Source organism: Mesoplodon densirostris, chromosome 5 (assembly GCF_025265405.1).
Source record: "Mesoplodon densirostris isolate mMesDen1 chromosome 5, mMesDen1 primary haplotype, whole genome shotgun sequence".
In the NCBI taxonomy this organism is placed as follows: domain Eukaryota; kingdom Metazoa; phylum Chordata; class Mammalia; order Artiodactyla; family Ziphiidae; genus Mesoplodon; species Mesoplodon densirostris.
The window spans coordinates 81,447,534-81,460,116 of NC_082665.1; the positions used below are offsets into that span (position 1 = coordinate 81,447,534).

Genomic DNA, 12,583 nt, shown 5'->3' on the forward strand with positions numbered 1-12,583 from the left:
ACTGTAGTTCAGTACTTGATAGACAAAGTACAAACAAAAATTGGTGGCACAGTTGTATTTAAACATTATTTTATACTTTTCTAATTTTATATATGGGCCGTCATAATTGCAGTGTATTAATTATAATATTTGAATGTATCACCTTCCTCCAAAGATCTCAAAGCACCTTTGGTGAGTAAGGAATAGTCCTCCCCACACCTCTGGTGAAGTAGGTATGCTGTAAGCATTATTTCCATCATACCAGGATCCCACATGAGTCAGTGGCAGGGCTGCATTACTCAAGACATTTTAGTTCACAGCTCTAACCATTAGAGGACTGCCTACACATTCATTCATTCACTCATTCTTTACTTCATTCAAAACGTTCATTTGATGCAGTTTGTTAGGCACTTAGGTTCAAGTCCCTATTTCCTTACTGAACTTGCATCATACGAACACTGCAATCTGTTAAAAAAATTTTCTCATAACAAATATTTAAAATTCAGAAGAGATTTTTCTGCATTTTGTGATTAATCCTATTTGTTTCATAGTGGCATACCTACCAGTGAGTCACATGTATACTAAGGAAATGACTGAAATACAAAAAAATTTAAAGATATACCTCTCTTATGTTATGGATGTCAATCATGTGTCTATAACATAAAGCTTTTTTATTTTTATATTTTGTTTGCCTGGTGCAGCTAAATACTTGCGCTTTCTGTGTCTAATTATAAGTTTCTGCTGTGTGTTATAGCTGAGTTGGTACAAGATGTTCAAGACCATGAAAGGATGAATGTAATGGCTTCCTCGTGTCATGGTCAATTATTTTTTTCAGTTCATTTGTCCTTTTAAGTAATCATACTGTTTGTACCCTGACTCTCGTACTGAATTCACAATTATCCCTCTTGCCAAACCATGCCTCCAGACTTGACTGTGTAGATTGAATTCCATGCACGCATATGCAAACCCTGTGCACCGCCTGTCGAACGAAGTAATATAAGCAAATTAAAGGCACATTTTAACGACCTTTGAGCTCCGTGTTAGAGTGGTTTTTAGACAGTTACCTACTGGGCAAAGTATAAGACACTGATTCACAGAAATCATTATCAGTGTGCGCCTCGCAAACGGGTTTGCTCATGGAATCCACCCCCTAACTGTGCACGTCGCATTTTCTAGCCCCTGGAAGGGGCTGATTCACCCCCAGCTCCCTCTGCCAGAGCCGGCGCGGCCAAACCGCTGGGTCAGGGCCGGCGCGCCGCAGAGGCCGGGTTGCGTGACAGGCTGCACTTCCCAGCCCTGACGCTGTGGTAACTGACTAAGTTCATCGCAGCTCGTCACGACACGCGCAGCCTCGGCGGCACGCGGCGTAGCGTGAGAGGCACCGGGGCCGCCGGCGCGCCCACCCCGAAGCTTTCGTGCAGACGCGCCTCGCCGCTCCTTGGAGACCCAGCCTGCTTGTCATCACGCCGCCGTTCTCAGGCTGCAGAAAGACGGCCTCCGGACGTCAACAAATAACCTGACCTCCCAGGCGGTGGCCTTCGTTCTTTTCAGCCTCGGCCCTGTCCCTCACCGTCCCCTGACGCACAGCTGCCAACCCCCTCGGAGTGGGAAAGCGCCGGGTCAACGTGGTCAGTCGCCCGGCAACGCCACTCGCCTCACGTGCGCCCCGGGTTCCCGGCAGGCGGGGCTGCGGTGGGGCGCTGGGGGAGGGGGGCGCGCGACCCCCTTCCCGGGCGTCCCTATCCCGGGGCGCAACATCGGTGGGGCGAGAAGCTGCTGTGGCTCGCGACCGAGCTCCCGGGCAAGGCAGGCAGCGAACAAGCGCCGGGGCAGCTCAGGAAGCCGACAGGTGTCCTCGGGGCGAGACCGATTCCTCGCCCGCGTTCCCCTTCGCCCTCGTCCCGCCGCCCGTGCTGTTTGCTTTACAGCAGCGGAGCTGGGCACTTTTCGGCCTGAAAATGAGCGCACCAGCCGCTCGGGCTCAAGTCGGCGGCGGGGGCCGGGAGGAACCGGATTCTTCGCGGGCTTAGGCGGCCGGGTCGGCACGCGAGGCGGGTACTTGGCTGGCCAGGAAGCCCGGGTGAGCGCGGAAGCGGCGAGCGCAGCCGGCGGGGGCGGGGCCGCGGGGTTGCGTGACCCGCCGCCCGGCGGCTGCACGCACTTCGTGCCTCGGTCCGCCATCCTAGCCTCGCCGGCAGCCGCCGCCGCCATCGCGGGGCAGGAGCACAGGTGCAGGAGGGCGGCACCCAGTTTCCACTTTTATAACCGCAGCGGGGAGAGGCGTCACGCTATATTTCTGGGACGGGGAGTGAGTTCATCGGAGAGGACACGGCGACTCCTTGTTATCGGAACCTGGGTAACATTCGGTAATAAAACCCGCTCAGACAGGATGTATTAAACGAACTGGGAACCAGAGCTGGTCTATCAATAAGCAGTCGTTCCGGGGAAACTTTCCAACGAAAGCTTTACATTAAGAGTCAGGGCACACAGGTGCGGTTCGTGTGACATGCTATCACAGGAAGGAATCAGAGCAAGGACGGTGGCTTTGGGACGCAAATTTTGTGCACTCTGCGCAAGAATTAGTAACAGAGTGATGCTGTGCAAACTGTCATTCCTCCTAGAAGCGTTCTTGCCAGTGTTTTATTTTAAAAGAAGAGGTGCCTGATTTTAATGGCGTAGTAACTGGAGAGCCCTCTATTACATGTTGACTCAAGAGTCCCAAGGACATTTAAAAGAAAAAAAAGTGACTTCACAGGACGCCATAATCCAAGTTCCTTCTCAAGATCATGTGCGGGAAAAATGTTTTTTTTCACTCAGATATCTGTTTATATAATTCAAATATTTGTTGACTTGTAGATAAGTTTGGAGAGGAAAAACAAAAATATAAACACCAAGACAGTTTAACGCACAAGACCACTCCAGTCGTCTAAGCTCTCAAAATTCCACATTAACTTATTTTATTTATTTAAAGTTTGATTTGGTGCATCTATGCTTTTATTTATTTCCCTATTATTACCCTTGGGCCTGTGGTGCCTAGTTACACACACACTTGTTACACAAGTAACACACCATTATATAAGAGGGGCTTCTCCGGGGTTAGGATACCTATCATAAACTCCCAGAAGGCTCTTTCAGAAGACGCATGTTCACCTCTCAATTTACCACATGTGGAAAGATAGCAAGATTCGCTGTTTAATTTTAAAATGTTCTCCCAGCTAACTCAGATTCTCACTTGTGTATGTAGGAACGTTTATTTTACCTGCCTAACACTCTTCCTGTCTTCTGGGACAGAACTGCCCCTTCTCGGATTCTGCTTCTGCCTTACTCTTCTAGACATGTAATTAGAAAGGGAGGTGTCATCATGTGTGGCCTTGCCTCCCTGGTCACCACAGTTGGTCAGGAGGCAGGTACCTGTCTCCTCCTGGCTTCAGTGATTTGGTCAAGGAATCGGTGTGTAACTCAAGGTGTGCTAAACAGTCATTTCCTGGCATTTTTCTACCTGGAGGTTGGGAATAGAAGCCCCTTTTCCTCTTGGTGTCAAAACTGGACTGTCAGCGACCACTGCCCTGCCACATGCAGACACTGTAAAAGAGAAAGGAACCAACTTTCAGTAAGGGGTAGATTCAAAGGGCTGAGACTTTCCATGACTTCTTAGAGTTCCAGAGTTCTCAAAGCAGTCCTGTTTCCTGCTTTCTTGAAGCTTGGTTATTTAGCTCTTCTGTTGATTCTGTGAGGTACCTTGATATTCTAACAGAATATACATTGATAGTAATAATTAACAAAATGTATATTTAGAATGCTATGTGGAATACGTTTTAAAAATTTATAACGCTATTTGTAACTTTTTTTTCATAGAAAAAAAGAATAGAATTCACTGGGACATTCATCACCAATAAACTACATCATAATTTTAAACAGCTGCACAATTTTCTTGTTTGATAAGTCAATTTATTTCATTTTTGTATTTCAGATTTTTAAACAATATAAGCAAGACTGTGATGAACACTAAATATATGTGCTAATAACAAAGAACTCTCCCAGAAGCTTCCAGCAGCCTTCTCTTGGAGAATTGGGTCATAGGCCCATTCCTGATTTAAATAACTGGTAAAGGGGAAGTGGCCAGTAGAATTGATCTAACCTGAGCTCATTCCTGGAGTTGGGCTGATTCACGTGTGCTTAGGGGTGGGGGGAGGGGAGGGGAGGGGAGGGTGATGAGGTCTGGATTCCTGAACAAAAGGAAGAAGGGGGAATCAGGTGTCCACTATAATAGTTTTGAATATTTCAAGGTGTTTAAAACATAATGTATTAAAACACATTAATTTTTTCACCCTAAAAGCAGTGTTTAAGGGTGCTAATTGCTCTACACCCTTGCAAACCAGGGCTACTATCATTACTTTAATCTTTTTTCACCTGTTTGATAGGGAATTCCCTGACGGTCCAGTGGTTAGGACTCTGCGCTTCCACTGCACGGGGCACAGGTTCTGGGAACTAAGATCCTCCATGGTGCAGCCAAAAAAAAAAAAATTCAGCTGTTTGATAGGTCTGATAATAATGTTTGATTTTAGTTCGTAAGAAAATCTCTTTAAGATGATTCACAACTCCTTATTTAATGGTATTAAAATATTCTATTAATAGAGATATAACAAAATGACAGGAAAATTGCCCTAATTCGATTCTTATAAATTCCATAGCTACCTAAAATTATAGGCGCAGAATCATGAGCTTCATCTCTATAAAAGTAGAATGAAATCACTTCTGCCAATCACGTATCAAAACAAATGTTAGGCTCTTAGGTGCTTCATTAGAATCTTATGGAAATCTCAGAAACAAGTAATAATTTCATTTAACAAGTTCTTTAAAAAGTTGTTTTTTAAATGCATAAGGCAGTTGTCTTTGTTTGGTCTTTGAATTCATTAACATTTGTTATAGGCTAGATATTGGATGCTAAGGTTTAAAGAACTATCAGTGCCATATTTTTGAACATCAAATGCATTACAAGAGTTTTAAGTCACTACCTTAGAGCTTTATTCTTTTTGTGTTTTTAAATATATTCATGAAAATAAATAAGTTCTAGGGATGTAATGTTCAGCATCATGACTGTATTGTATATTTGAAAGATGCTAAGAGAGTAGATCTTAAAAGCTCTCATCACAAGAAAAAAAAATTTGTATCTATGTGTGGTGATGGATGTTAACTAGACTTGTGATTATTTTACAATATAAACAAACATTGAATCATTCTGTTGGATACCTGGAACTAATATGTTATATGTCAGTTATATCTCAATTAAAAATAAACATATTGGTTTGACAAATATTAAACTATATTTGGCACACAGTACATTTTTGGGTAAAGCTCTTACCAATAGTGAACAGGCCACAAAAGAATACATTTATGATCATCAAAGGTTTCACTGTTGAGCTTGACTTTTAATATTTGAAAGTAGATGTTTTATTGCTTTAAGGCCTAACTTGTCTCATTGGAAATTTTGTTCAATAATCATATTCTCAGGGCTAAAAAGAGTTCAGTACACAATTTATTTCTGCACAGATGACAAAACATTTGAACTCCTAGAGAGAAGTGCTATTTAAACATTGTGACCTTCATTTTATTAGGTACTCTAGTTTACACTGCACATGTGATGGATTCAAAAATATAGAGTCTAAACCCACAAACAGTATTTTGTGTTCAAGCCACCTGTAGACCAGAGTTATTTGGGGTTCAAAATAGACAAAGCAGTTTTACAAAGGAGTCTAACTATTGATTAGCAGTTAAAAAAAAAACAAAAGAAAATCCTTTCCACATTTTGGTGGGAATAAAATGTGGTAAGTACAAAAAAGCAGGTGGTCACTTGTAGCTGACTTTTTTTTTTTTTTTTAATGAAGCTGTATGGGAAAAGTTATGAAAAAAGTAAGTATAACACAAAGTTACATTTCCAGAATTAAATACTTCTTGGGTATTTACATGTGACATCCATAGCAGGCTGAGGTCCCGTGGATACTGGCTGGCTGGCAGAGTCAGCTAACCCAATACAGGAGTCCCAGGTGGTTCTGCTTACACTCATATTCAGTCCACGTACACTTTAGTGCTCAAGTGTTGGGTCATGCCCTTGGCCACTTCCATCATTTGAGTGAGAGTAAACAATAAATAGGATCTGACTGAGTTATGTTTGGAAGGATTCTCCATAAATGAGACACTGTGTATGAAATGCCAGGAAAGAGCCCAGTAAATGTTAGCTTTTAAAAAATTCTGCACTTGCACTGGATGGAACTCAGAAATAGCAGTGAAAGCCATTGTTGCTTCCAATCTGGGAAGCCCGTCTGCAACGATTTTTTTCAAACTCTTGAGGATCTCAGTGTTGTGTTGTACTGTTGTTCTGATTCACAGGATAAAAATAAGGTTGGTCTAACTGTAATTTTGTCATGCTCCCTTTGTACAGTTTTGAGCTCACTTTAAAATAAGCAATCTTGGGTAGACTTCCTGGTCTTTGTATCAGACTTGCAGACAAAGTACCTATTCTCCCAAATGCTTTTCATGTGGGGACAGGGAGAGGAGAGGAGGGGCATAATATTACTTACCAGAATGAATGGGATGAATGACAATGCCTTGCTGGATAAATATCTTAGGTAAATTCACATTCATAACAGAAGCATAGACACTGTGTTCTCACAAATCTTAATGCTACAACACAAAGGTGTGCGGACCATGTGGAAAGCCCTAGTTTATCACTTTACAGAGACTCTACTTCCAAAACTAGGGAGGTTTTTTTTTTTTTTTCCCTCTCAGGGGTCATTGACCCACAGGAGAAAAAGAATAACAAAGGGTCACAGAAGAGGTTAAAAGGAACTCAATTTGGTTCTCACTGATTATTTTTAAAAGTCACAATAAAAAGTGAAACTTACCTAGTTTAAAATTTAAGAAGAGGATAAAACAAAACTTTATTCAGTATGTCCAATGATGGAAATGCTTTAAATTCTACTTCAGTTCCAGTATGGCCAGTAAATGGGGTGGGGAAAAGGACTGGAAAAACAAAAGGGACAAGGGAAAAAACCCTGGAGAGGTAAAGGGAGAGACTGAGACCAACCAAGAGTCAAGAAAAAACACACACCAACAATGGGAAGAGGCTTTTTGGATTACTTTTTTTTTTTTTAAAACTTTTTAAAAAACCTGTTTTGTAAAACCCTGTTACAACTCTTCATCTTTTTTTTTTTTTTTTCCTTCCAGGCAAGGCTTTACTGGGAATCCTGCTGCAGTACTAGGGAGCGAAAACAACAGGTTCTCTTGCTTGCTCCCTGCAGGGGTGGGATAGAGGGGGTGTGGGGGGCAAGCTGGTTCCTTATATGGAGTGAGGGTAGGGGTGGGTCTGTGGTGTTCAGGAATACAACTTTTCACTGCTACTCTTTTAACAAGGTCTATTCTTCACAATTTATTAACTCTGTTTATCCTGTAAGTTCTTACTGGGTGTACCAGTGTTCAGCAGAACTTTCTTTGATGATGAAAATGTTCTATATATGTACTGTCTCATGTGGTAGCAACATGTGCCTACCGAGGACTTGAAATGTGGCTAGTGCAATAAAGGAATGGAATTTGAAATGAGACCACACAATGAATTACAGCCTTGCAGCTGGATCTTCTCCCAGCCTTAAAGTGTTTCCTTATCATATATACAAAGTACTCAATAAATATTATTAACGCTAATAATCATACAATAGCCAAACTAGCCTCAGAAGAGTGATCTTGCTTTAGGTGTGCAATTCCTGTTCCAGATAAAGCACTCCATGGATCTGGATGCTAAACCCCCTAACCTAAACCCCCATTGTTACAAAATGAGAACAATCCTACTTCACTGTCCCTCAAAGAAACATGCTGAGGATGAACAGCTCTGAAAGTTCTTTGCATTTCTCATAAACATGCTGTACTTGACCACTTCATTGGCTGTCCTCTGCTTCCCTTAACCCTCTCTTCCATCCTCTAATTATTGCTTATCTTTTCCAAATGAAGAAAGATGCTCTCTTTTAGGGAGTGGAAACAAAGTCACTGGTAGGCATTGGGGCAAAAATATCAATCAGGTTAAGTGTATTTTGTATTTTCTTTGTATTTACTCAACCTTATTTCATTCAATAGTAGTAAGTCTCTTACCCGGCTAGCAAGCTGCGAATGTTCTATTTCTTGGAAGAGCTGCATTTCGGACCTCATAAAATCCTCAAAGGAGAGATCTGGACTATGAACGAGTTCCCTGCATGGATTCAGTCACTGAGCATCACCCCAGCCTGGTATGCAGGGTATGCTTATTACGTAGTAGGTCATCCATAAACACTTTCTTTTGAACGAAGAAAGGAAAGTAAGTCACGTGTAAGGGTGGGCAGCCTTCTATAAATTGTGGACTAGCGGGTCTCAAGATATCTTTTGAACTAACCCCTTCATCTTGACTACTTTTGGACTAGTATGAAAATTTTACTAACACCTTCCCAATTAACTTGCCCTCCCTGCAATGACTGAGACCAGAGCTTCCCTTTACACCCATGACCTCTACAGACATCTCTTCCGCTCAAGAACAATAACTGCCCATTGCTGCGTCAGCCACCAGGACTCTGGGGCCTGACGTGAGATGTAGACGGGCTTTGGCCTCCACCTCAGCCAGCGTCTCTCCAACGCGCCGCACGGCTGGGATCGTCTCCCTCCATCCCAGCAGTCGCCCCCACGGCTCCAGCCCACCCTCCCCTGCCTCGCCCTTCTCACCCATTGCCTCCCTCTCACAGCCCCCAGCGTAAGCCCAGCCCTTTTTCCGAGCCCCGCCACGAGATCTCCCGCTTCCGCGCAGCAGCACTTGGGACCCCGGGCGGCGCCCGGGAGTGCCGCTTCTGCGTTGGGGAGCGGCGTGGGCGTGACGTCATCGCGCCCTGACGTCAGGCCGACGTACAGCACAGTGTCCTGGGAGACCGGGAAAGCCGTTTCGCACCCGGCATAATTGAAATCTAGGTGAGAGACAATGAAAGGTTTCCTTGAGCCCTGGGATGACCCGGTTCCCGGGCGCAGTTCCGGAGCGGAGGCGTGCTGGCACCCGGGGAGAGGGCCGGAAAGCCGAGCCGTGGTCTCCCGCCCAGGGGATGGGCCCGGCGCCTAGCCTCTGACCCCAGCTGCAGCCCCTGTCGTGTCTCCGCAAGCCCGCCGGGCCCGACGCCCCCTTCTCCCCGCGAGTGCGCGGCTCGGCCTCACCCCGCACCCTCCTCCTCCTCTTTCTCCTCTTCCTGCCACCGCAGGTCCCGATGGAACGGGGTTAGAAAGGGACAGATTTCAAAGCCCCTGCAGCCGTTTTGGCTGGACTTGCAGTTGGTTTCTGTTTGGAAAATCCCGCCGCTTTAGAAAAGTCTTAGGACGTGAACTTCCGCTTCACCTGACCCTGACCTACCCATCTGTGGGTGATTCACACCAAGTAAATAGTTCTTTAGGGAAGGGCCTGAGAGCTGAACGTGAGTTAATGGCCCAACGTGACACTGGTGTCAGGAAGGGAATCGGGAGTGAGCAATCGGGGACGTGTCTGTATTTTTGACGTCATCCTGTCAGGAGGTTCACAAACACCTACGCGGCTGCTGCCGGTTATCACCTCACCTCCTGTCTAAGGGCAGTCTACAAAGTGTGTAATGTGAGAGAATAAAAGGGTCTCTTTTGATAAAAAACGTAAAACAATGCAAGAGCAAATTTAAAAATTTCCCTCTTGCCTAAAGGGAAAGAGACCTCTCGCCTCCCTTTCTTGGGAAACCTCTTATTTGTGAGGGCTTCCTCTATTCCTTTAATATGTATGCACATGTTTTAAAGACCCAGAATGTTCTTCTGGAGCACCTGGGAGCCATTTCTTTAAAATGTAAACATCAAGGAAGATAAGGCCCCTATCTCCATATTACCTTGAGAGTTTCGTACTTCTGGTAACCACCTGCTTTGTCATAGAGATATGTATTCCTTAGAACAAACGCTCTTAGCTAGCACAGGTGGCTACTTCAATTACCAGTTGAATTTAAAACAAACTATGAAAGAGAGTACAGCAAGCTGTGTTGAGGACAAGTTATCATTTATCTTGAGAACATTGTATGTAATGGAGTGTATCTGTTTGGCTGTATTAAAAAGAGTGGGATTTCCTTCTGTCTTTGTAATCTCATTAGCAGATTAGCTGTGCTGTGCATCACAGTCTAGTTAAATGCTTATTCAGTACTAAAATTGTTTTCTCTCCGCATCATGGAGAGATTTTCTGGATTGGCAGGATATTTTATTTTTAATTTTTCCTCAGTAATCAGACCTACCAATTTTTCCCACTCGATATAGTAAGGCCACAAAATGGGAATAGATTTAGAATAATGATACTGTTCCACGATACCTTGTTTATAGTGTCTCTAGATCCATGCTCTCAAATGAATTTATGCGTGAAATTTAAAAATGAGATTTAGTTGGTAATTTTAGGAAAAATTCTGCTCCCAATAGAGTTTAATTAAGATGATGCCATCTTATTGTACCGATGGTGAGCCCATTGTAAAATGGCAGAAATGAGAATAATGAGCTTTCTGTGAGGAATGAGCTCTTGCCACATCACCATGACAGTCTGCCAAACATCAGATGATGATGTACTTGGCCATGTGGGCCTATGTTAACTACGTCAGTTAACTTTACCCCCCATCCCTGCACGCAGAAACACATTATGTTGATGTCAGAAGACAGCCCATTAGCTATTTGTTTTAAACAGCAGCTCATTAAAACGTGGAACTCTGTGCTACCACGGGGGATGGGAAATCCCCTCTTCCACCAATACTCGCACAATTAAAAAAAATACTGCCTCTACAGGAATTTTTGTCAACTACAATTTTCCTGGCACCTTGCTATGTTGCTGGGGTTACTGTCTCTGATAGAGTACTATGCCTCTTCAGTCTCTCTTTGTCAAAATCTTGTCCTGAGCAAAAGTAAACCACCTCAGGCAGCCTTCACTAATTCCCTACTCCCATGAGAAAGATAAGACATTTCTTTTCCTGAACTTCTAGATTGTTCCTTGTCTACAACTCCTGGCCCTCAGGCCTTCTTTCCTGCTATGGAATTGTGCCTGTATCATCTTACTCTGCTGTCCCCCTTCACTACTCCTCTGCCTCTCTTTCTATATATACGTATCTCGCACTCCTGAAACTGGACTGTCTATTCTTTCTCCACATTTGGGAAAGATTTAAAAAATAGAACCCAAAGTGCCCCTTCATTCATCTTGTGCGGTTTTATGAAAGTAGTGATAGAGTTTTGTATTGAATTGTTTTATTAGAAAATGAAAATCTACTAAAAGTAAAACATCTGCATAAAAATTATGTAAATGTCCATCTGTGGTAAAATTGGCACTTGGCTTCTCATGCTTTGATGACCCTTCTGTTCAGTGCCTGCATATCATACTTACCCTGATAACTCTAAATATCTTTTTCTGTACTTCATCATTTAAACCAGCATTCATGTCACAATTGCTTTTCTTATCTGCTGAACTAAAATACTCTATTTAGGTATTTTTTCTAGCAGCTTTTCAGAAAAAAAAAAACTTTCTTTTAAATGAAATAACTCGATCTGTTTAAAATTTTGTTATCCTTATTCTGTATTTGCAAAGCAAATAACTAGTAGTAAACCACCACAGAAGTTACAATTAGACTATAAAGTTCCAAAGAGAGAAAGTATTATTTCTAATTCAGTAGTCTCTCTCGAGGTCTCTCCTGTTCTATTGGCCTCATAACTAACTGAAAAAAACCCATTTGTACCTTTTAACATTGAGTTGATGAAATAAACATCTGTTGAAACAGTTATCACCATTGATCCCCAAATACTCCTAGGAATTTATTTCTTTTAATTTGAATTTTCTTCACATTGTTTTAATTCTGACTCTCACCATCAATGTTTCTGGATTATTTTACTTCAGAGCGCCCTCAGTATATCTTGAGAAATTATGGATCGTCACATTCCCATGCATGCGTTACCTGAAGAAATCCAAAAGGTATGATATTATGTTATTACGGCACAACATTAGGAGCATTTTAACAGATAATTCTAAAACATGGGAGAATGAATTCAAATGTTTTATATTTATTTTAGTCAGAAGATCTGCAGTGAATTGGTGGGGTAAGGAAGGGAATAATTGTAATGGTCAAAACTGTAGAATTCAATTCTGTGCAAAGAATGTTCGGCCTGTGAAAGAAGACAGGTATATAATTCTGGCATGGTATTTGACCAGGTGTTTGTGGAGCTCTTGTGAAAAGAGGGCTCCAGCAATGGCCAAATGCTATATTTAGATATTTTTCTAGCAGCCTTTCAGAAAACAAACAAACAAAAACTAATTAAAAAAAAAACCAACTGACATAAATGGCTCTGTTTAAAATTTTAAGTGATATTTATTCTATATTTGCAAAACAAATAATTAGTAGTAAACCACTACAGAAATTATAATTAGTTTGTAACTTTTTATGATGCAAAAATTTTAAGTGTGTCTCTCTATAAGGGTCTATTTCAGTTTCACCTTAATTATTATTTTACTGTGTTTTAAGGCCTTACATAGATATCAACTCATTTAATCTGGTTAACAATCAATTCTTTTTCACCG

The 12,583-nt window shown here is 42.5% G+C and overlaps 1 protein-coding gene across 1 annotated transcript in view; it reads left to right on the top strand.

The window, feature by feature from the left end:
- The first annotated feature begins 1,543 nt into the window (after nucleotides 1-1,543).
- Nucleotides 1,544-12,583, top strand: part of LEKR1 (leucine, glutamate and lysine rich 1) — a 291,545-nt gene continuing 280,505 nt past the window's right edge. Inside the window, exons 1-6 of the mRNA XM_060099982.1 lie at nucleotides 1,544-1,607; nucleotides 3,950-4,083; nucleotides 7,204-7,254; nucleotides 8,104-8,252; nucleotides 8,739-8,958; nucleotides 11,906-11,980. Coding sequence (XP_059955965.1) covers nucleotides 11,933-11,980 — 48 coding nt within the window. The 5' untranslated portion in view covers nucleotides 1,544-1,607; nucleotides 3,950-4,083; nucleotides 7,204-7,254; ... (1 more) ...; nucleotides 8,739-8,958; nucleotides 11,906-11,932. The remainder of the gene's footprint in view (nucleotides 1,608-3,949; nucleotides 4,084-7,203; nucleotides 7,255-8,103; nucleotides 8,253-8,738; nucleotides 8,959-11,905; nucleotides 11,981-12,583) is intronic.